Consider the following 22,662-nt stretch of genomic DNA (forward strand, 5'->3'; position numbering starts at 1 on the left):
AAAACAAAACAAAACAAACAAAAAAAAGGTGACATAAATAGAATATCATAGATTTACATGTTTGATATTTATACTCATTGCATGTTTGTGTTTTTAGATCTGTATTTCTTCAGTGCACCAAGATATTAACAGTCTGGTTTTCCAACCATATAGAGGAACCCCCCACCCACTGTCACGTCAAATTTGGGATCAATCAGAGCCTGTATTATGAAATTACATGAGTACAGGTGTATCATCGCCACATCTGTCTGGTTTTAAGATAAGACAAGATAAACTTTATTAATCCCACACTGGGGAAATTTCACTTTCACCCTTACAGCAGCTCAAGAGACAAAGTGATTGAGTGAAATGAAACTAAATACACGCCCAAAAATACAAATATGTGAACAGTTTCCATTCATGATGGTTGACTGCACAGAATAATTGTAATATAAGTGGTAAATACTATTGCACAATGAAAATCACACAAGAACGTTGCACAATATGATTATAAACCCTTTTTATTCAGGAAAACCTCTTGAGATCAAACCTCTCTTTTTCAAGAGTGTCCAAGTCAGGCAGCAACAGAAGTTACAAACAACATAGAATAAAAATATTGAATCAATATGAACTCCAAAAAGAAACAATGTAAAACAACAAAAAGAACAAAATGAACACAAATGAAATGTCTGTGATATATATTCAGGAAGGAGGATCACGGCCAAGAGAGGCAAAATAGATGTACAGTTGTTTGATACATCCACATACATGAAGATATAAAGGATATCTGCATTGCGTAAGTATGTGTATTGTGTATGTATGTGACTCAACAAACTGGTTTAAACTGTTTGCCTCAACAAACTTGTGGACTCGAAAAACTGGTTAGGATTACATAGAAGTAGGAGGTGGGTGAGAGGAGAATGTTAGCCAAACTAACATCAACCATGGACACCTTTCGCCCCCTGCATGAGACTGTGGGTGACTAAATCAGATCCTTCAGTAACAAACTGCAACACCCACAGTTCAAGAAAGAGCACCTACCACAGGTCCTTCAATCCAACACCAGTCAGACTCTTTAATTTAACACTGGTGTTGTCTCTGCCTCCATCACCCACCACTTACAACACGACAGCTAATCGGCTCTATGTCTACCCTATTTATTCATAATCATACTTATTAATCTGTGTACATATATTTATACTGTGTAACATTCCTATGTAATTTCCTACTGTGCAATATTTAACCACTCAAATTTATAAGCTAAATGTCTCTATCTTTACAGAAAGTGTACCACACACCATGTGTGTATTTCAGTTATCAGTCATGGACACACTATATCTGTACAAGAGAAAGGTGTATATAGTGTATGTAGATTTAATGTTTTGTCTAATTTCTTGGGACATTTTTGTAATTTTTAAAATCTTTTTTTAACAATCAGATGCTCTTTGTACTTAACTGTTTTGCTTCTGACTCTTGTGCTGCTGTAATGTGTGTGTTACCCTGGTGTGCGATTAATCAAGTCGAATCACGTACAATACAATATGCATACATTAAATACATATTTTACAGCCCATATACACCATATATGATAATGGAATAATATCTATAAATGACATAATACAGTATGTATAATATATATTGTATGGATACACTTTAATAGATAGGATATATACCTGTAACCTGGGGTGAATAGTTCAATGTTGGTTTTAGTGGTGGGAAATGGAGACAGAAGAACCTTTATTTTATGGGTGTGTTACAATATCTTTCAGTTAAACCACTCTTGCAGTAAAATGCTTTTTAATATAGTAATCCATTTCATATAAAGAAGACCCGAGAGAATATGAAAACATAATGCATCTGAAGATTTAGGGTGCCTTACGGCCTAAGAGGTTATGTTAGGTAACAAACTGGGGTAAAAGTCATTTTCCGGATGCAGAGGAGAGACACGTGATCAATCCCGCCGCTGTGATTGGCTGAGAAGGCGCATATTAATATGTAGGGCAGCGGTTGTCTAGTTTGTCTACACGGCTCTCACTCAGTGTCATAACAATGCTATTTAGCAAGGTAAGTGTCTTTAAATGAGCTATAATTCACCAGCATATTATACAGATTTAATCAATTAAAGATTGCGCATTTCAGCTTGTCATTTGTCTGACCTACATCGCCTTTTTTCGAGTCGTTTAAGCGAAAGCTTTGCTAGCTAGGAAACGTCACTTGCTAACGATAGCTTGTTAGCTAACGGTTGACGGTGAGGCTGTAACACCTTTGAAGACGCTTTTTCATTGTGTTCAAACTATCTATATTACACATATATGTTTGTACTTGTCATGTATTACCACCCGCTTCCATTCGAGTCATAGAGCTAAGCATATATCTCTCTGCAAGAAGACATCTGTCTAGTTATCTTTGGAAAACCCAGAAGGTCGTTTAAGAAAACTTAGAGGAGGCAAAGTAGACACAGGTTTAAAGCAAAGTAAGGTTTCACGTGGAAGGAATTTGCCCTCAGAGAAAGTATTATTTAAAAGCAAGTACTGCAAAGTCATGAAACATAAACTTAAAATAGTAACATTAATCAATATAATATGAAAACTAACAAGATGTACAATGTATAAAGCTAAAGGAAAAAAGTGCATTCAATTGAGAGCATTTTAACTGTTTCTGTTTTCCTAAGTTTTGCCAAGAAACAAACATACAAACCATGTTGTGACAGGACTGCTCCATAGAAGATGTTACATAATTAATCATGCACCTGTGTTTCCTAGTTTAAACAGAAATGGTAGCCCAGAAATACTTCATTACTTGTCCACTTCATTAGGTACAGTCTAGCATAATCCAATGCTGCATTAGTCTACTTTTATAATACATATACTGTTCAGTTTTTATTGACACTGTTACAGAGGCATTCATTTGATTTTCCTCCAGTATTAAGTCCTAGCCAGTGATAATGTTGTACCAGAGCATACTGCATATTCAGAGGTGTTTTTGATATTCTACGCCCTTTGTGTATGTGAGAGAAGGTTCAAGTTTCAAGTCTTTAGTTGTCATGGATAACATTGACAATGGAGCAGATGTTAACAGTGAAATTCTTGTTCTTTGACTCTTAAATTCTTATTTCTATAAATTATAATACTGTGTTAGGTTGGTAAATCAATATACTGTAACACTGACAGAATAAATACATAACCTAATCTAAATGTTACCTAATCTAACCCCACCCTGTGTAAACTGCGGTGTTTTAAGTAGCATAAAGGTGAAGTGTAAAAAAAAATGTAGTTCAGTACAAGACCACCTTTAATTATGACCTCATTAATAACCATATACTTTAAAGTACTAGCTTTATGAGCCTAATAAAACCAGATGTTATGGCAGGGATGTTGTATTAGACAATCCTACCTAATGAAGGGCCACTGAGTGTGTGTTTTTGCTTACTTTACACAGCTTAAACCAATTTTTAAAGGGTTATTATCAGTTTTCTGTCTTTACAAATGTTATTTTTATATCAATTTATATTCTCATGCAAAGTATTGCATTAATTCTTGTTTGTGCTGTATAGAAAGTGCAAGGGCATGTGTATGTCATTTTTGGATGTCTGGATAGAAAATGCAGTTGCAGCCTGAGAATTGGGTTCATTTTTTTATTTATTTATTTATTTATTTTTTTATTGTGCAGCAGATTCATATTTTTTAACCCATATGGTTGGAATGATTCTGTCTTTAATGATTCAGGAAATGCCTCATCTGAAAGCTATAAATTTAATTTAATTGGTCTTTGTGTATTTCAAACCTAGCTCTGTAACTTGAATGAAAGGGTAATGCATGAAAAGCACAAACCTGGGCTAGCTAATGTTTTACTAGCAAATTGCTTAAAATAGTAAAAGGTGTGGAAGTGTCCAGGTTAATTTTAACCTTGTTGTTTATTATTGATTTCTCCCTCCATGCACAGATTCTCAAAGCCAGTGTGCGGTCTGGCATCCGGCTGCAGAGCTCCAATGCTGCTGCAGCCCATGTTCCAACATCTCACGGTGGAGCATCCCTCGGCTTTTCATTTGGTGAGCAGGATTTAGAAACCTTTACAGAATTGTAAAGGATATGTTCACATTTTTACATATCTACTTTTAAACAGTACTCGTATGGCCATATGTACAGTGAATAAGTTATTGGTTGCTGTAATTGTTCCTCCTGTCTGTACTGGCTTTTAAGAGATGCCTTGATAAAGCAACTTGCTTTACTGATTATGTGATGAGAGAAAAAAAATGCACCATCCTCATTTTTTTTGCAAAGACTACATTCAAAATGTTATGAATAGTATAATACTCTTGTGTCTTCCTTGAGGGAATTCTTGTACTGTCATTTTGGGAAGTACCAACTTGATTTGGCTAACTTTAGACTGCTGACTGCCCCATATTAGCTTCAGCTAGACACACAAGAGACTGTGGATTTTGTCCCCCATCATTTACATTAGCCCCTTTTACACTGGCTTTAGGAAAGGATGTCTTTTGGGAAGGGATTTCTTTACACTCAGAATGGAATGAATTAGTATAGCGAACAGTAACTCTTTTTTTATATGCATATGGGTGTTTGAGTATTGGTTTAAACCAGGAATGGGCAGATGACGCACTGTGAGGCTTTGGGGTTTGCTTTTTATTTGTGCCGCAAAAGGTTTGATGCTTCAGGGCTTCAAAGTCAACACACACAATGACATCTGCTGGTTTACAAAACTTACAGAAGCCGAAGCACCACACCTGTATTTTAATGGTCTTAGTTTCATATGCATGCAGAAAAAGTCCAATAATCCTGTTTGTTGTTATTAAATCTGCAATACATTTGTAACCAAGTGCTGAATTAAATGTTGATGGTACTGTGCAATATGTTACACTAAAGTAATTACTAAATCTGTTGAATTATTTTTTGCTGACACAGAAAGAAAACGTACCTTATTTGTATAGTTTAGTCCCAGTGTCTCTGTGGGCTCATGTGTTTTATCTTCACTGTTGAAATTAATATAACATTACATAATGTGATGTGATTGGAGAAGGATGTTCATTAAATCAGCCTATTACTTTTATTGAATTAGTACTTACTTGGTATCATGTGGGAATGTTGTTATACTTGTGATTATGCCTCTCAAGTGTGCAGTGCCATATTTCTCAGTCATTTTCCTCTCTTAGTATAGCAACATAGTCTAGCTGCTAAACTTAAAAAACTGAATGAACAATTTGGTCTTCATCAGTTATGTCTTAAACATTAAAGCAGTGTGCGGGAGTGAAGCCAGCTTTGGTGCTTTGCTATTAAACACCTATGTCTATCTCAAACAGACTTGGAAATGTGCTCCTTTTCTTTATAGTGTGTGTTGATGTGCTTATCATTGATCTTCTTGCTGCTTTGACCCACAGAGCTGTCGGATCAGCAAAGGGAGTTCCAACAGCTGGCGAGAAGGTTTGCACGTGAAGAAATCGTCCCTGCTGCACCTGCTTATGACAAGAGTGGTGAAGTGAGTACAGCTCAAAGATTAGGCTGCAGTGAGCGTATATGCACAATTAAATACGGCTTGACTTGATAGTTTACAGACATTAGAGCTGCAAATATCTATCGTGCTACACATTTTGTCCCTGTGTCTTCAAGTGACTTTGTGTGCACATGCTTCAGTCACAAAAGTCACAAATCATGTTCAAGTTCAGCAATGAATGGGTGCAACTGGACATAGACTCTCCCCTTTATTTTAGTTATTGTCAAAGGGCAGACTTTTTACACATACTTCCATTAACAAAATGGTTTCACATTTCAGTTATAGTAATAAAACATTTGTTCAACCAAAAAAGAACCCTTCCATTTTCATTCCTTTAAGGGTCATTCTGACTGATATAAATATAAATTCTCTAATACATAGATACTGTGAAACTACAGTATTTTCTGAGATGGTTTTTGTACAGTGAAAATCTCATACCGTTGCAACCTTATTACATGCACAGTTAACACATTTTGCCTGTCAGAGTTGCTCTACTGACTTATTTTGTACAAATATTTGCACACTTCCCTTGTATAGTACAAAGTGTTATACCTCTCAGCCTTTCTCTGCTGCTCTAACATGTGAATTTCCCCTCAGGGATCAACACACAAATTGGTGCACAAAATACACAAAAATAATTTGAATAAGGCTTAAATGTCCTGTCATTTTGCAGTATCCTGTCCCCCTCATCAAGAAAGCATGGGAGCTTGGTCTGATGAACGGTCATATTCCACAGGAATACGGTATGTGTTTTTCTTGCTCATTGACTATTTCAAAATTACCTGCCATATTTTATCTCTTACATAACATTATCCTGGGTGCCCCCTTTGAGGTAGGCTCCGCAGATCCTGACACATCTTATCTTATCAGTTTAGTTTGTTGATGATGTCCTAAACAGTAGCTGCACTTAATAAATATGTATACGTTTTCTGTTTGAAATCTTTGTTGAAGTGTGTTTTTTTTTTTTTCTTTTTTTTTTTCCTCATGAGAGTGGAGATGGTTTGTTTCAGGCAAGTTGGCCGACTATTGTTTGAAAACACTGTGAGAAACCATGTTACATCTCTCTCTTTGTATTCAGGTGGAATGGGCTTGTCAATCTTTGATAACTGCCTCATCACAGAAGAGCTGGCTTATGGCTGCACAGGAGTACAGACTGCTATTGAGGCAAACTCGCTGGGAGTAAGTTGCATTTATCAGGTTTCTAGTGATTCACTTGCTCTTCACCAGTTTTTAAAGAGCGGATTCATTCACTCACAATAACTGTAGTCTTTTAAAGTGTCCACCACTGGGGTAAGAGCACAGTTGCTATTGAGTATTATGGATTTAATTTTCTACTGTCAATATTTCAAGGATGTGCATTAGTTAGGGGTGTGCGATATGGACAAAAAATAATATCTCGATATTTTAGGGGATTTTGAAGATAACGATAATTAGACAATATGCTTTTAAATATGTGTTTTTAACAGCCTGAGTTATGGCTCATTGTTTCTCATGGATGATATTAATGGAAAATGTTCTTAACATTTCTTGCTGCTTTTTTACCTGCTCTCTCTGTTTGACTCTGGTGACGGCCTTTTGTAGCGTCAATTCCAGGTCCATTTGCAACTGTTCAGATAGGCGTTTGTCCCACAGACTCACCACAATCCTGTCCCCCACCATCTCATCATGTAGAGCCCTGTAACCGCAGTGCTCCTCCAGGCAGGCAGTGCAGCGCCATAAGGAAACTGTTGGCTGTCTCGCCCGTTTCTTGAAGCCGCTGATTAAACTTTACTCTCTCAAAGATCACATTCCTGCGATTCTCTTCTGCTTGCGTCTCCAATCCAGAAGCAATGTGGAATCTGTCGAAGCGTTTAATCCATTTAGGCCAGTCTTCAGCCTTGAAGGTGAACTTTTCGGGCAGGGAGACTTGAAACTGTGCCATGTTGCCGCTTCGTTCAGATAACTGTGGCTAGGCTAGGTAGCTCCGTAGACGGTCTTCCGGTACTGCGAACTTTAGCCTTACAGGCTGGGACCTATGACTACAGTTGACCCACGTCTTCCGAAGCTAATGTTTGTTTAGCAGCAGGCTGACCTGCCGGGAAGGTGCCAGTGAGAGATCATGTGACCACCTAGGCGTACTGCGGTGTGCTGCTGCACGCAAGTTACGTAACTCTTGTTCAGTGAATGTTTGGGGTTTCAACCTGGTTTCATCGTGTGTTTTCAGTTGTTTTCGTGAAGTCATTTGCATACTTGATAATGTAAATTTGCACATCGTTAAAACAACAATGACGATATTATCGTTAACGATATATATTGCCCACCCCTAGCATTAGTCATAACAATCATTAATAATAGTGGTTGTAGCTCAGTTAGAATTAAGCTCTGTCTCTCTGTGTTTCTCTGCAGCAAATGCCTGTTATCTTAGCTGGCAGTGAGGCACAGAAGAGTAAATACTTGGGAAGGATGACCGAGGAGGCTCTTATGTGTGTAAGTATCTAACTGTAGAAAGACATTTTGTAGAGTGGTGGAAAATACAATAAAGAAATCTACTCAATTGTGCACTACTTGAGACTCAAGTGAACATGTATCTGAATGTCTTTGGGTTTTGAAGGGTTGCAGCTTGAATAAATGGAAAGTTAAATCTTGCCTCACAGTGCTGCACTGTCGATTGACATTATTTCTCACTGTTTAGTTTTTAACCCTATTTAGAATTGTGAAGGGAGAAACATAAGCCCTGATGTATTACTGCTTTACCATTGTGTGCTAACACCTGCAAAAACAGAGACAAAAGATACTGCTCTATCTCACATCAGCTCAGATGGCGTTAACTTACTGTGTGGTGTGTTTTCGGCAGGCGTACTGTGTGACAGAGCCCGGGGCGGGCTCTGATGTGGCTGGCATCAAGACCCGAGCTGTGAAGATGGGTGATGAGTATGTTGTTAACGGACAGAAGATGTGGATCACCAATGGTGGAAAAGCTAACTGGTGTGTACTCATTACCATTGCCCTTATTGCCAGTTCATGTTGATTCGATTTAAGATCATTTTGGAGGCTGCACTAGTTTAAGCTAGGTCTACTCAATAACCTTACAACCATGTGTGTACAAACACATACTTAAATGTAATGAATACAAAACATGTTTGTTGCTCTAAAGGTTATTTGAACTTTTATCTGTCTTTCATATTCTTAGGTACTTCCTGCTGGCCCGCACTAACCCAGATCCTAAATGTCCAGCCGGCAAGGCTTTTACTGGCTTCATTGTGGAATCTGACACCCCAGGAATTCAAATTGGAAGGAAGGTATGATTTGGCTGAATTGTTTTTTTTTTTTTTTTTTTTTCTCTAACTCATGAACTCCTTCTGCATTAAGATCAGTAATATTGTTGGAGGTTATAAATGTATCAAAGGCAGATTTTGTTTGCAAGTGACACATTGCCCAAAGATTCTTATACCATATCTTTCATATTCTTCTTATTCCACAAGATTCGAAGGCACTGCCTGTGCTGTGCAATTCATCGTCTCTGTTTTATCTCTTAGAATAATCACAATAGGAATTAATTGTGTAAAATTAAAGATATACTATGCAGGGTTTTCCTTAAAAGCACTGAGAGTAATCCCTCTCAATCATCACTTAATACCTACTAGAAATGTGTGATGGTGTATTTATCTGCAGAGACTCTGCCCTCTGCCTGTACTTTCTCATTATCCTCTGATTTTCTGTGTTTGGGGCATTTATGGTCTTGTAGCCCCCACGGTGCTCAGGTGTGGTCAGGGCTTTATGCCTGCTGCCAGACCTTGGGCAGCAGGCATCCAAGAGACTCAGTGCCCAAAAAACGTAAATATAGCGAGGCAAAACGCCAATTGAAGTGAATCTGGGGTTGGCTTTTATTCAATCTGGAAATCCATCAGTAAAAAAAAAAAAAACAACTTTTTTTTTCTTCCTTTTCCTCTGGAGGCACAGCCCGGAGTTTTTCGACTAACGGGAAGTGCAGGGGCCTCGGCGATCGCTCAACCCCTTCACTTCCGGTGGTGCCCCCAGGGAATCGCTGTGTTTTTACAAATACTTCGGGTAGAAAACCAGCAGAGTATAGTCTATAAACACAATGACTGAACAAACGTTACTATTTCTGTGTGCACGTTTTGTAATTAATACCCCCTCCATTGTGATTGGCTAAAGCACAGCATCGTTCAAATTCTACAATGTAAATTGCAGAATCTGTCTTGAGAGATTGGCTTTTATTTAACTTTTGCTGGTGAGCGTGTTTACAGTCAGTAACCAAATATCGTGCATAGTATAGCTTCAACTAAATGTACATGATTACCTGTACAATTCACACCTTTAAAGCTACAAAATTACTATTTTTTGCTTCCTTAACCTTACAGTGATACGATCAGAGACAGAAACGTGCTGAATGTCCCTTTACTTTGAGACTCTGAGCTCAGAACATTATTTGTAAAAAAAAAAACAAACAAAAACAAAACAGAAACAAAAAAACCTTTACTTTGAGATAAATGCTGTATAAATTATTATTATTATTATTATTATTATTATTATTATTATTATTATTATAATAAAGAATTTGATTCTAATAACAGGGTACCTGCTATCCAGTCAGGATGGTCCTAATGATTTGACACTGATATGCGCACCCTAAGGTAACATGTGCTTGTGTTTGTTTTTGTGCTTGTAGGAGATGAACATGGGCCAGAGGTGCTCAGATACCAGAGGCATCACCTTTGAGGATGTGAGGATACCAAAGGAGAACGTCCTGATCGCAGAGGGAGCTGGCTTCAAAATTGCCATGGGTGCCTTTGACAACACTAGGCCACCAGTGAGTCCTCTGTTACTGAATCAAAATTGGAAATCAGTAACACAATTTATAAACGTCTCAAAACATGAAGCACTGTTAATTTGTTATTGAAAGAAACATGAATTAGTTTGTTTAAAACATTTAAAGGATCATTTGGAATATTTGTGTCTATGATGTTTAATAATGTCCTGAATGCAATGCAGGTGGCAGCAGGAGCAACAGGCCTGGCTCAGAGGGCACTTGATGAAGCCACCAATTATGCACTGGAGAGGAAGACCTTTGGCAAAGCTATCGCTGAGGTTTGTTGAGTTCACTTTGAGTTCACTGAATTACAGAATTTAGTTGCAATAATAGTGGCAATAAGGTCATTGCTGTAACGACCATGTCAGGTGACCAAACACAGCTGTACAGTGTTACAGATTACAAAGATGATTACAGGATCAACACGCCCATCTGTCTTCTCCTGTTTCACAGCACCAGGCCGTGTCCTTCCTCCTGGCTGAGATGGCGATGAAGGTGGAGCTGGCCAGGATGGCATACCAGCGGTCCGCCTGGGAAGTAGACCAAGGCCGCAGAAACACCTACTACGCCTCCATCGCCAAGGCCTTCGCTGGAGACATCGCCAATCAGGTGGCCACTGACGCTGTTCAGGTATTCGGAGGCAATGGCTTCAACAGTGAATACCCAGTGGAGAAGCTGATGAGAGATGCCAAGATCTACCAGGTAGGTGATGACGCTGTGCACCTAATCACTGATATCAGGTATTATGCGAAACTGAATTTTCTTTTTTAATTCTCTTTGTAGATCTACGAGGGCACAGCTCAAATCCAAAGACTCATTATTGCCAGAGAACACCTGGGAAGATTCAAGAAATGAAATCTGAAATGAACCTGATTCATCCTCATTCAAATGTACTTGTAACTTTTCTATACATAATGTGTTCCTGAAATAGATCTGCTCGCTTATACTCACAGGATACAGATGCAAAATGGTGTTTGCCTTAACAGCACTTAATTCTGCCTTGCTTTTTTCAAACTGACCCAGACCCTGATTTGGTAGACTGCAGTCCACCTGTCTAATCAGAGAACATCAAAACCTGTCAACAAAACCTGTCCTGTTTCTAAAAGGGTTTACCAAATGAGCTCAGAACTGTGGCCTTATTTTGTGATCAAATGATTTGAGGATCACCACATTCAGGCAAAAGATCACATGACCTTCATGTCCTGTCAGGCTCCAGCTCCTGTAGGTTGTAAATAATGGCAGCCAGGCACAAACACCACCACTGCTCTGATAGCAGTCTGGGCATTGAACTGTAAAGTTGTTTATATCTGGTATAAACCTCTGGTGTCTGTTTGAGGACAAGTTGATAATGAACTCAGACATATTTGACGTTATAAGTTAATAAGGGCAGCCCAAGGCTAGATCGCGTCATTTCGGGGCGGAGGGGCAGGTTCAGCCTGATCTTCAGCCTTTAACTTTTTTAGTAGTGTTGATTTTGGTTGCCATTCTGATTGGCAGCACAAGCATGGTTAAATCAGAAGAAGAAGATTATGTGTCTCAGGTTGTCTATAATGTCAAGATCATGCCTTATTCTGCCCTGACATCCTACCATAAGTGAGACACTTGTATTTGGCCATCTCAATTGACCCTCTGCACCCATTCAAAAAATAAAACCCATTAAATAATCCTTCAGACTTTGTGGATGCACCACTGATTTTTCATATAGCAGAACCCATTTAATCTTGATCTGTATAAATTTATTTCTCATCAGAATGTGTTAGAAACAGGAATGTGTGTCTAATGATATCTTTAACAGCTGTGAAAATGCATGTTGCCTGAAAATGATTTTCTGACTGATTTAGAAATGAGGTCCTGAATTTGACTTTATCATGCAATATCCAGTATAGAGAGGCATCAGATTTACACCTTACAGTGTGGATGTAACATGTACAGTAGGCTGTAGTTCAATTGTCACCATCACTTTTTGCCAACACTTACGATGTAATGGTGAATTCATCTGAAACTTTTGAGTCTGTTTATAATTCATTAAATTATTTCATCCAATGTAGAACTGATTTTATGTTCGTTTCTTTTGTGGATATCGATAATGGAAATAAAAAGGTGATTTCATCATGAAATTGGATGAACCAAGAAAACCATAATGGTGAAACTGTGTGTACAATTGGTTTAACAACCTTAGAGAGGAGTCTAAACTGGTTTCCTGGGGGGGAATAAAAGTTCCCCACTGGGAGGCAAAATCATATAGTACATCAAAGATTAATATATTTTACGGAACCTCAAATGCACTTTCAAGGGAACCATTTGTCTGCGACCAACTCCAAGCAACTTAATTGTTTCCCACTGACTCGTTCCAAACCAGGGGCCTATTGCACAAAACTAGGATAAGGGATTAAGCCGGGATATCTTGGTTATTCTGGCTCAACTTATCCGTGATCCGGTTGCACAAAAGCGGGATAGTGGACAGCGGGATATGTTATGACATAAGTTACCATGGAGATTTATTCTGTGGAGCTAGCCTGCTCCAGACCAGGCTAAGTTCCAGGATCTATTTAATCTCATCCCTTATCTCAGTCAGCAGTCACCACAAACGGAAACCAATAGTTATTCCACTGCCCACTGCACATTGTTATCACAGTCAACCAGACCCACTGTCATTATTTAAACATTTGTGATCATTAATTGCAATCATTGTAGATAAATGATTTTAGATGATTTTGCAATCATGAGATAATTTACAGTTTCGCATAGACTATATATAAAATACACATCCCATATAAATATAAATACACATCAAAGAGTAACATGATGTTCCTTTATTGAATAAGGATAAATCAAAGCAAGTAAGCCATCAGCTCCTTTCAAAACTGAAGTCACACAGTGACTCTACAAGATAGACAGCACGGAATCAAAGCATATTATACAACACAAGAATAAATACACATTCAAAGGTCTGTATATGATACACCCCGCATGTCTGCACACTGAAATAAATGCAGGATAAATGAACAGACAAATGAATGGATGCAGTAGCCTCCCTGCAAGCTTGTATACACACAGTATACAGCACAAACAACATAAGGCCAAATCAATTTAAATTGAATAAAAAAAAAAAAAAAAACACATTCCTCTGCCAATGCAGGCTATATTTAACTGAAATTTATAGCATGTGTCTCTGCCACTGCAGGACATATTTAACTTAAATTTAAAGCATGCATGTTAACTAAAATAATTTAACACATATTGGTCTCTGACCAGCTGACCACTGTGGTCATCAGGGAAGATGGCAGGATTGTCCCAGTCCATGTGTGATGGCACTCTGGGGGCCCTCTCCTTCCTCAGGCAGGCCACATTGTGGAGGACAACACAGGCCACAGTGATGTCACATGCCCTCAAAGGGCTGACCCTTAAGTGGTTAAGACAGTGAAAGCGTGCCTTCAGGAGGCCAAATGTCATTTCGATCCTGGCCCTTGTCCTGGCATGGGCATGATTATAGGCCTGCTGTGCTTCCTGAGGGTCTGTGTATGGTGTGAGAAGAAAAGGCTGGCAGGCATACCCCCTGTCCCCCAGCAACACACCAGAGAATTCACCTGTCAATACAAAATCTCATCATCACAACCTCATAAATAGAGTGACATTCTTGACACAGTCATGATGTAAAAAGCAGTTATTAATAGAGGTTGTGTGGCTCACCTTGTGATAGGCGCTGATAGATTCCAGAGGTCCGAAAGACTCGGGAGTCATGACCAACATTGCTGATCAGATAGTCAGCACTGCAGACCATCTGAAATGATAAGATAAAGACTATTAAACCAATCAATGCACATCACAAGCAATGCACAGTGTTCATTAATCGACAATATCAAAAAGTCACGTTCACCTGAACATTAATGCTGTGAAAGGATTTCCTATTCACAAAATCGGGGGATTATATATATATATATATATATATATATATATATATATATATATATATATATATATATATATTTATATATATTATGATCAATCAGCATACACACGCATGCACACACACACAAAATTGCATACATATGAAACAGCAGAGGAGCATGGAGCATGAGGAAATAAGATAAGGTAAGGTAAGATAAGAGGAACTTTATTTATCCCAAAGGGAAATTCAATCAAGTCATTGAGCTCATCTATTTATCAAAGAGTTACACAGTCTGATGGAGTTACATTTACACAATTTCACTCACATCTGCAGTCAATTTCACTTAAAATTTCAACTGATTCATAATCAGAGTACAACTACGTTTTCGGAGATGTTACTTAACTATTTGGATTGTAGGCTAATTGTGATGGTTTCAGCGGAGCAGTGAGTGTGTATTTGTGCACTACTTACGCATTCAGGCGGTCTGCAATACTTTGCCACGCTTTCTCTCGTTGTTTTGTAACTGTGGCGGTGTTGCCTTTCTTTTTGATTTGATCCTTTACCTCTTCGTAAGCCTCCATGAGGATTTCTGCCTCCGACGGGGAAAAGTACGCCGCTCTTGTTGCCATGGTGAATCGGTGAATCTGTGATCGATGGCAGGTCTATTTGAGGAAGCCGCATGCGCGCACTGATCCAGGATTAGTTTCACCTGACTTGATGGATCCGTGTCTGCTCATCCTGGCTTGGTCTTTGTGCAACCCATTAAGCCTGGACGTTCTTGTTTTGGATTCGTTGAACCCAGCTCAGTCGTTTATCCTGGATGTCTGAATCCTACTTTTGTGCAACGGGCCCCAGGTTTTAAATGTGTATGTGATGGCTACACACAGCATCGTCACGAATTAATGATCCAGGTAGAAGACATTTAAATAAGGAGCCTCAGTGTGTTGTGAGGTGTTGCCAGTGAGCAGAAGCACTTTGAAAAAGCGTTTCTGAATATGGTCACTAATGGGTATGAGAATCCAATTACTGGAACAGATCTTGAGATGTGGCTAACCTCCAGCACCAACTGCAGTCGTAGTGGTGGCCACCAGAGGGTACCTAATCACCGTTTCTCCGCTTGGAGGGCACCTTAGCGCACACCTCCTTACTTTTTGCTCACTGGAAGGGCAACCCAGGTCATTTCATCGTGTTTTTCCAACTAGAAAGGCACCATAGAGCACTGGTTCCCAACCTGGGGGTGTCAGCCCCCAGAGGAGGTCACAAAAGCTTCTTGGGGGGTTGCAAGGCCTTCTCAGTTATTTTTAGGGATGTAAGAAAACATATTTAAAATATTACAGTAGGCCTATATCTTGACATTTTATTCATTTACGTGGAGAAAACTAAATGGAATTGTAATTTTTCAATGTTTGGGTTCACAATTTGGGACAATTGTGCAGTTTGTCAGTTGTTGTGCACTGTTACTATTATGCATTGAATATAATATGAAATGTCCATTAAATATGTCACTGAGTCAAGGGTCTTCAGTTTACTCAATGATAGAAAACGGGTCCTCTAAAAAGCTTGGGAACCACCGAGGGCACATTTTCTTGCACATTTGGCCACTGCAGAGGTCACTTTATCATGATTTCTCTACCACAGGAGCATCCATGAGAGCACTTATAGGAAAAAGGGGATTTTGTTCTGCTTAAACTGCTGCTGGAAATGAGTTTTTATTTATTATTGCTACATAGGCGCTCATCCCAAAGATCATGAGGAGATTTGATTTGCCAAGTGTCATTGACAGTGGTCAGCATTGTGCCTTGCAGTGCACTGTCCGAGGCAGTCAGTAGGTGGCGGTATTGCACCAAAAACCAACCGCCTTACAAACACACGAAGAAGAAGAAGAGGCAACAGAAGAAGCCTGATCATGCGAACATACCCAGAATGGTAACCGGCGTCGTTTTGTAAATGTTATAATTGATTTATGTATTTTAAGGTAACATTGTAGCCGAACTGTTTGGAAATGTCCGCTTTCTTCATTATGTCCAACGTTGGCGTCACATTGAACGCCAGTATGTGAAAGCAGCTAACCATAGCAGAGAGGCTAAAATGTAGCTAGCATCAGTGTTAGCATGTAGTTAGCTCGTTGACAGCCCAGCCTGTCAACAGCTCGTTTCCTTTTTCATTTAGCTACATAAAAGGGGTTTACTCTGTATCAGGTTTGACAGCGACAGAATGGAGGTTTCAATGTTAGCTAATTGAAACACGGTGGGTTAAAATTGTGGCGAGTTTGAAATGTTTTGATGTGTTCAATGACAGGGTACCCAAGTGAAAGATGTCATCGTTAAGCCTGACGCTCCCAGCACACTGCAGCTGGACAAACACGCAGACTACATCGCTGCATACGGCTCCAAAAAGGATGACTATGTGAGTAAATGGCGATCTTATGTGCTTTCTAGAGAACACGTCTGTCCACGCAGACTACTTTTATGTGCTTCTGCTCTGGGGCTGTTTTTACATTGTGTAGGTTAGGCAGACTACATTAATATAGACAGAGGTGTGCTTCCAGCTCTGTGGCAACAGTCTGGGGAAGACTCTCTTCTGTTCCAATATTACAATGCTCCCGTGCTCAAAACCAGGTCTATAGAGAAATGGTTTTCCCAGTTTGGTGTGGAAGTAATTGACTAGCCTGCACAGAGCCCTGACCTCAGCACCACCCAACACTTGTGTGATGAACTGGAACACCAGAAGTCAGTGTTGGACCCCCCTGCAGCCAGATACACAAATCTGTGGAAAACCTGAAACCGCCTTCTCATCCTCATCACACCAGAGGAAAAAACAATTTATGTGTTCATGTGTTATAAATATTTCCAGCAAAGCTACACATTTTTTATTACAACAAAACAGAATAAAAAATATTGATAAAATAAAAATGCATAGGTTTTTTCTAAGAGGCACCACTGTAGAAGTAGTTTTGGATTTGATTACAGACTTTTTCCCCTTTATGTGAAGGATGGGCTAGCACTTGTATTTTAAAACTGTAATGGTAGGACATTTTGAAAACACTTGTATGCCTTCATAGTTTCTACAATTTATAAAAATGCGTCCAGGAGTGGAGAGCAGTAAGATAGCAGATATTACCTGATTGTATAAGTGGTGTAATTTTAATTTTACAGTTGCAAATATTAAAATAAAAGGCCCTTTGTCCAGTCAGCAAACCTAAAAAGTATGATGACTTTGTTGCTATTTGTGTTAACACAAACTTGGGTATATTGGAAAATATTTGTCATAAGTTTGGTATTAAGCTCCTGCTGTGTATTCATTTCTGGCTTTCAATTTCACATAAAACCCTGCTTTATTGTACACTTAAGCTTTTCTATGTTCATTATACAAAATTTGGGAGTTTGCTCTGTTATGCAATGTTCACAAACTTGTTTATTCTTTTAATAACTGAACAACAGGAAAACCCCTTTCTCATACAATAAATAGGTCCTCCTCTACTGCTTATTCATGTCCTGCTTGTAATTGTCCAGGAATACACACTGTCAGAATACCTGAGGATGAGCGGCATCTACTGGGGGCTGACAGTGATGGACCTGATGGGGCAGCTGCACCGGATGAACCAGCCGGAGATCATAGACTTCATCAAATCCTGTCAGCACGAGTGTGGAGGCGTCAGCGCCAGCATTGGACATGACCCCCACCTGCTGTACACCCTCAGCGCCGTCCAGGTGACTCTTTAGACAGTCAACATGAAATTTGACAACTTGACGGAATTATTTTTTGTGTTCTCATCAACTTTATGATGGGAGTGGTTGGAGAGCTGTTGCCAAACAGAAAGACAGTACTTTGCTGGGATTTGAGGTTGATGAGTTGTCATCTTCAATACCATGAATCAAAGGCAGAGAATGTAGAAAGCAAAAATTGAAATATATTTAAATTCCTTTTTAATCCTGATTACGAAATTATAAAATAAATGTGATGCTCATTGTTTTTTATTTATTAGTTTTACTGGAATCTCTTTTTCTGTCCTTTTATGGCAGTTTCAGGGGTTAGTACTGTATATTTCACTCACTTGAGCAGCCTCATTATACTGAAGGATTTTTATGATTATAGTGATATTCTATATAACTTCCAGCAAATCATCTCAATTTGTCTGTTAGCCTTTAATTTCCTTTAATTAATTTCCTTGTAAATTAACCTGATTGCCCTGCAACCTTTTTTGTTTTGTCTTTTTCTGTTTTTTTTTTTTTTTGGTCTTTTTATTTTTGGCAAATTACTGTATTATTTTTGTCTTCCTTAGATCCTGTGCTTGTATGACAATGTGGATGCGCTCAATGTGGACAAAGTGGTGGAATACATCAAAGGACTGCAGCAGGAAGATGGTTCATTTGCAGGGGACAAATGGGGTGAGCACGATTTACTCTTATTTATGTTTTCTCAAGAAACATTTGCTTCTTACATGAAAAAGAAAAAAATGAGCGAATGAAAAGCACACAAGATGTTTAGCATAGGGGAACAAATAAAAGGCAATGATAGCCTGCACTTAGTATCACAAGTTAAATTATTTTCAAATGTATTATTATGAATATGCAACTTAAATAATTGCTGCCAAACTAGGCTTGCAGCTAAAATCCCAGTAAAACAGTGTAGTAGTTCTCATTTATTTAAATTATAGTTTGCTTCAAATATGAATATATTAAAATAGGATGATGTTGTGTTAAGCCCCTGTCCCACATGAATTAATTATATCCATGAAATATTTAGGAACATTTCCTGCATGGGCTCATGTGTGAGTGAGGGCAGGGATCGATATTCAGGGAAATCAGCTGATGACATATTTGAATCTGCGACATGTTCACGGTTCAGCATTTACGCCAGTGCTTTTGTAGCTGATTAAATACATTACAAGAACACTGATGCTGGACAAAAACAGCTCCCCACTTCCGTGTTCCTGTAAATAATAAGAGACAATGTACACATACACCCAGCCCTCCTCCATCTTCTTCTACCTCTGTTGAGATTTATGGCAGTTGACATCCAGTATTAGTAGTGCATTACATCCATCTGCTGGACCGTCCTTTGCCCCTTCTTTTCCACCATTTCCCTGGCATGTGTGAAAAGGCTCAAGATGGAAAGTGTGAAAAAGGCTTTATTATAATTACAGCTCTTTGTCTTTACAGGAGAAATAGACACAAGATTTTCCTTCTGTGCAGTTGCAACACTTGCATTACTGGTATGTATATCATGTACAGTTTTTCTCCAAATTTTTTTTTAACACTTAATAGTCTGAAGATGACTCTCTGTCCTCCCTCTCCTTTCAAGGGCAAGATGGATGCAATAAATGTTGACAAAGCTGTAGAATTCGTCTTGTCCTGTATGAACTTTGACGGAGGTTTTGGCTGCAGACCTGGTTCAGAGTCTCATGCGGGTCAGGTGAGTCCTCTGATGTACTCATAGAGTGGTCGCTGTGGGAGTTTCTCTTTCATCTATTATTAAACAAAAGCAGCAACATTCAAAGTTTAAACCCAAAGAAATCAGGTGTTAAGTTGCTATTTCCACATAAAACTTATCAGACAGTTGAATTATTATTCACACTTCACAAATGTGAGGCTGCAGGCTGGTCTTGTGGGAGTGAGTCTGACCCATAACTGAGGGATTGTCACTCTGGAAGGTGGCTGGTATTACAGTCACACCCCTCTCAAGCAGTGACATGTTAAAATCCTTCTCACATATAATCTCTTTGGTCTTTTCCTTTCTGTCCATCAGATTTACTGCTGCTCCGGCTTCCTGTCGCTCACCGGCCAGCTGCACCAGGTGAACGCTGACCTGCTGGGCTGGTGGCTTTGTGAGAGGCAACTGCCATCCGGAGGCCTCAATGGACGACCGGAGAAGGTTTGTACTCTCCAGATGCTGTACTGGGTGATTCCTGAAAAAATTGTGCTGCTTTGCTAATTCTAATTTCTTTGGGAATTTATTTTTAGAAACGAGAGTTCTGTAACCCATGGGTTTCTTCACATTGGAAGAGTTTAAACTGCAGTAAATCTACTCTAAAAGTAATTTAGACCTCCAAAGTAACATAAGTAGTTCAGGGATTTGTAAAATATAATGGTATATTATATCTCCACACACCGCCAAATGTATTGAAGCTAAAACGTAGCTGCAGTACTGACCCAGCTCTTGTTTTCTTTGTCTCACTCAGCTTCCAGATGTGTGCTACTCGTGGTGGGTTTTGGCGTCACTGAAAATCATCGGCAGGATCCACTGGATCGACAAGGCCAAGCTGCGATCGTTTATTCTGGCCTGTCAAGACGAGGAGACGGGAGGGTTTGCTGACAGGCCGGGAGACATGGTGAGCTGTCAGACACTACTAAATCCTGTATGCTGCAATGGAAAGGGGAAATGTGTTAGACCTGTCTTTTTTCCAAAATCCTGTCTCCTCTTTCATCTCATATAAGCCTGCCTGCACCTCCATGATCACATGCTTTGTCTCTCTGTCTCTTATATACTTTCAACCTGTCTAAAGGTACGAGGTAAAAGTTAACTTGCAGTAGTTAGACAGGAAACTTCTTAAGCACTGGAAGGTTTTAGATTAGATTAGCTTTAAATCTGTTGTCATTGCAAAGAGTACAGGTACTGAAACAACAAAATGCAGTTCAGCATCAAGCCAGGTTTGCAGAAAGATCTTAAGTGCAGAATAACGTACAGAATAAAATATAGAATAAATGAAATGTAGAATAAACAGTTAGGGGTATAACTACATTAGAAAATTACATTTTCTTAAGAAACAACCCCATTTCATCTGCCTTGGAAGTTTTACCCACGTCCTTGAACGCCTTCCAACCTAACTCAACTCTCCCGCTCCCTCCCTTTCTGCAGGTGGATCCTTTCCACACTCTGTTTGGAGTTGCAGGTCTCTCCCTTCTCGGAGAGGAACAGATCAAGCCGGTAAATCCTGTTCTGTGCATGCCTGAGGATGTACTGCAGAGGATCAACCTGCAGCCAGACCTCCTCAGCTAGCCCTCTGACGCCATCATCAAACACACACACACACATGCTCACACCCTGCTGCCCTGCTGAACACCCCAACTACCATGGCTGGATGTCAGGAGCAGAGAGAGGACCACCACACATCTCAGTGTTAGCTGAAGTCTACAGACACATTTTAGGTGCAGGTTTCAGTCTCAGCTCACTAAGGACAAATAGAGTCACACAGTTCTGACTTGATCCATCTGAGTCTGTCTTTACACCGTCAGCCACTCATTATGTTATCAAGTCACTTTGGTTGGTTTTACTGCGGTTTGGGAAAGAGCTTTTTTTTTTAAAGGTGTGACTTTCATTGCTAAATCCCAGAAATCACAACACAACATTCCTTAACTTTTCAACTTACTCACCACGTCAGTTTGAGGGAAAACGTGTGACTGTTAGCAAACTGGCGTGGAACTCAGTCGTGCATCTCTTTGTTGCTCTCATCACCTTTTCAGGAAGTTATTACTGTACTTAATTATTGGCCAGAGACAGAGGCATTGATTGTCTCTGCTATTTCATGAGTGTTACCTGAATGGCAAAGGGATACTCAGTTTGACTTGACAGATTTGTGCATTTGAAACAAATCAAGTGTGGAGCAGGGAAGTATGAGCAACTTTGCTCTGTGATTTCAGTGTGTTTTGGGGCCTGAGACACTTGACTGGTTTTAAAGACAGCACATCTGTGTTTTCTCTTTTTGTTGGAGGGCTCTGCCTTTTTCATGCACCCACTGTTAAGAATCAAATAACTTGCGCATTTGAGAAGTGAGAGCATGTGAAGGGCAAACTGTCCTCATCCTGTTTACACTTGAGCAATCACACTACCACCATGCCAACAGGTCTCACAACTGGAGATACAACACGAGACTTGTTGCGAACAAAGATAGTTTTATTAGAATATCTTTAATTTACAGTATGCACAGAAAATGTTTTGGGCAGGACGTTGAGGTTGGGGCAGCGTTTTGTTTGTGACACCCAGAGGTAAAACACATGGCAGCGTCATCATCTCTTGCCAATTATATTTAACATGTTAGCCACAGTATCAGCAACATTATTTATTTAAATCCATGTAACTGAGTCCAGCTTTGTTATGCAGCTGTGGACAGATGTTCAGATTTGACACCACACTGTGTAAAATCATTAAATCTTAATATCTTTCGCTTTGATGTTTCTCAAGTGTCTCTTTATGTGTACTAATTTGGTTCAAATTCTTTTTCCTTTCAGGACTAGCTGGTCTTTATATTGCTGCACTCCTGTTGTCTTACAGAATGCAAATTGTATCTGTATAACATAAGTGTTGATGTTGTTACAGAAGGTAAATGAATCACATCAAATCAATTAGTTCTCAGGTTGAACCCAAATAAAGTGACTGATAACTGATCAATTTATCAATTGACATTGTTATGCAAAATTAATATTGCAGTTCTCAAGGAACTGTGGTGCTTAAAGGCTATTTAAATCCTAACAACAACTCA

General features: G+C 39.3%; 2 protein-coding genes across 2 annotated transcripts; both read left to right on the top strand.

The window, feature by feature from the left end:
- The first annotated feature begins 1,926 nt into the window (after positions 1–1,926).
- acadm (acyl-CoA dehydrogenase medium chain) lies at positions 1,927–12,341 on the top strand. Its single transcript, XM_033651417.2, has 12 exons — positions 1,927–2,043; positions 3,922–4,027; positions 5,372–5,469; positions 6,158–6,227; positions 6,563–6,663; positions 7,870–7,950; positions 8,318–8,448; positions 8,654–8,762; positions 10,154–10,294; positions 10,477–10,572; positions 10,748–10,996; positions 11,078–12,341. The coding sequence occupies exons 1-12, from the start codon at positions 2,029–2,031 to the stop codon at positions 11,147–11,149; spliced, it is 1,269 nt and encodes a 422-aa protein (XP_033507308.1). The 5' UTR covers positions 1,927–2,028; the 3' UTR covers positions 11,150–12,341.
- Positions 12,342–16,033: 3,692 nt separating this feature from the next.
- Positions 16,034–22,353, top strand: rabggtb (Rab geranylgeranyltransferase subunit beta). The gene is made up of 9 exons (XM_033649536.2): positions 16,034–16,109; positions 16,482–16,589; positions 17,696–17,893; positions 18,466–18,571; positions 19,346–19,398; positions 19,488–19,598; positions 19,932–20,057; positions 20,365–20,514; positions 21,042–22,353. Exons 1-9 carry the CDS (start codon positions 16,107–16,109, stop codon positions 21,180–21,182), a joined length of 996 nt encoding a protein of 331 aa, XP_033505427.1. The 5' UTR covers positions 16,034–16,106; the 3' UTR covers positions 21,183–22,353.
- Positions 22,354–22,662: the final 309 nt, after the last annotated feature.

Source organism: Epinephelus lanceolatus, chromosome 12 (genome assembly GCF_041903045.1).
Source record: "Epinephelus lanceolatus isolate andai-2023 chromosome 12, ASM4190304v1, whole genome shotgun sequence".
In the NCBI taxonomy this organism is placed as follows: domain Eukaryota; kingdom Metazoa; phylum Chordata; class Actinopteri; order Perciformes; family Serranidae; genus Epinephelus; species Epinephelus lanceolatus.

What these genes read in the sequence shown, in the direction of transcription:
- acadm (XM_033651417.2), top strand. An exon ending in TTGAGGCAAACTCGCTGGGA is followed by an intron (nt 6,664 to 7,869) that starts GTAAGTTGCATT and finishes GTTTCTCTGCAG; the next exon opens with CAAATGCCTGTTATCTTAGC. An exon ending in GAGATGCCAAGATCTACCAG is followed by an intron (nt 10,997 to 11,077) that starts GTAGGTGATGAC and finishes TTCTCTTTGTAG; the next exon opens with ATCTACGAGGGCACAGCTCA.
- rabggtb (XM_033649536.2), top strand. An exon ending in TTGCAACACTTGCATTACTG is followed by an intron (nt 19,399 to 19,487) that starts GTATGTATATCA and finishes TCTCCTTTCAAG; the next exon opens with GGCAAGATGGATGCAATAAA. An exon ending in CTGACAGGCCGGGAGACATG is followed by an intron (nt 20,515 to 21,041) that starts GTGAGCTGTCAG and finishes CCCTTTCTGCAG; the next exon opens with GTGGATCCTTTCCACACTCT.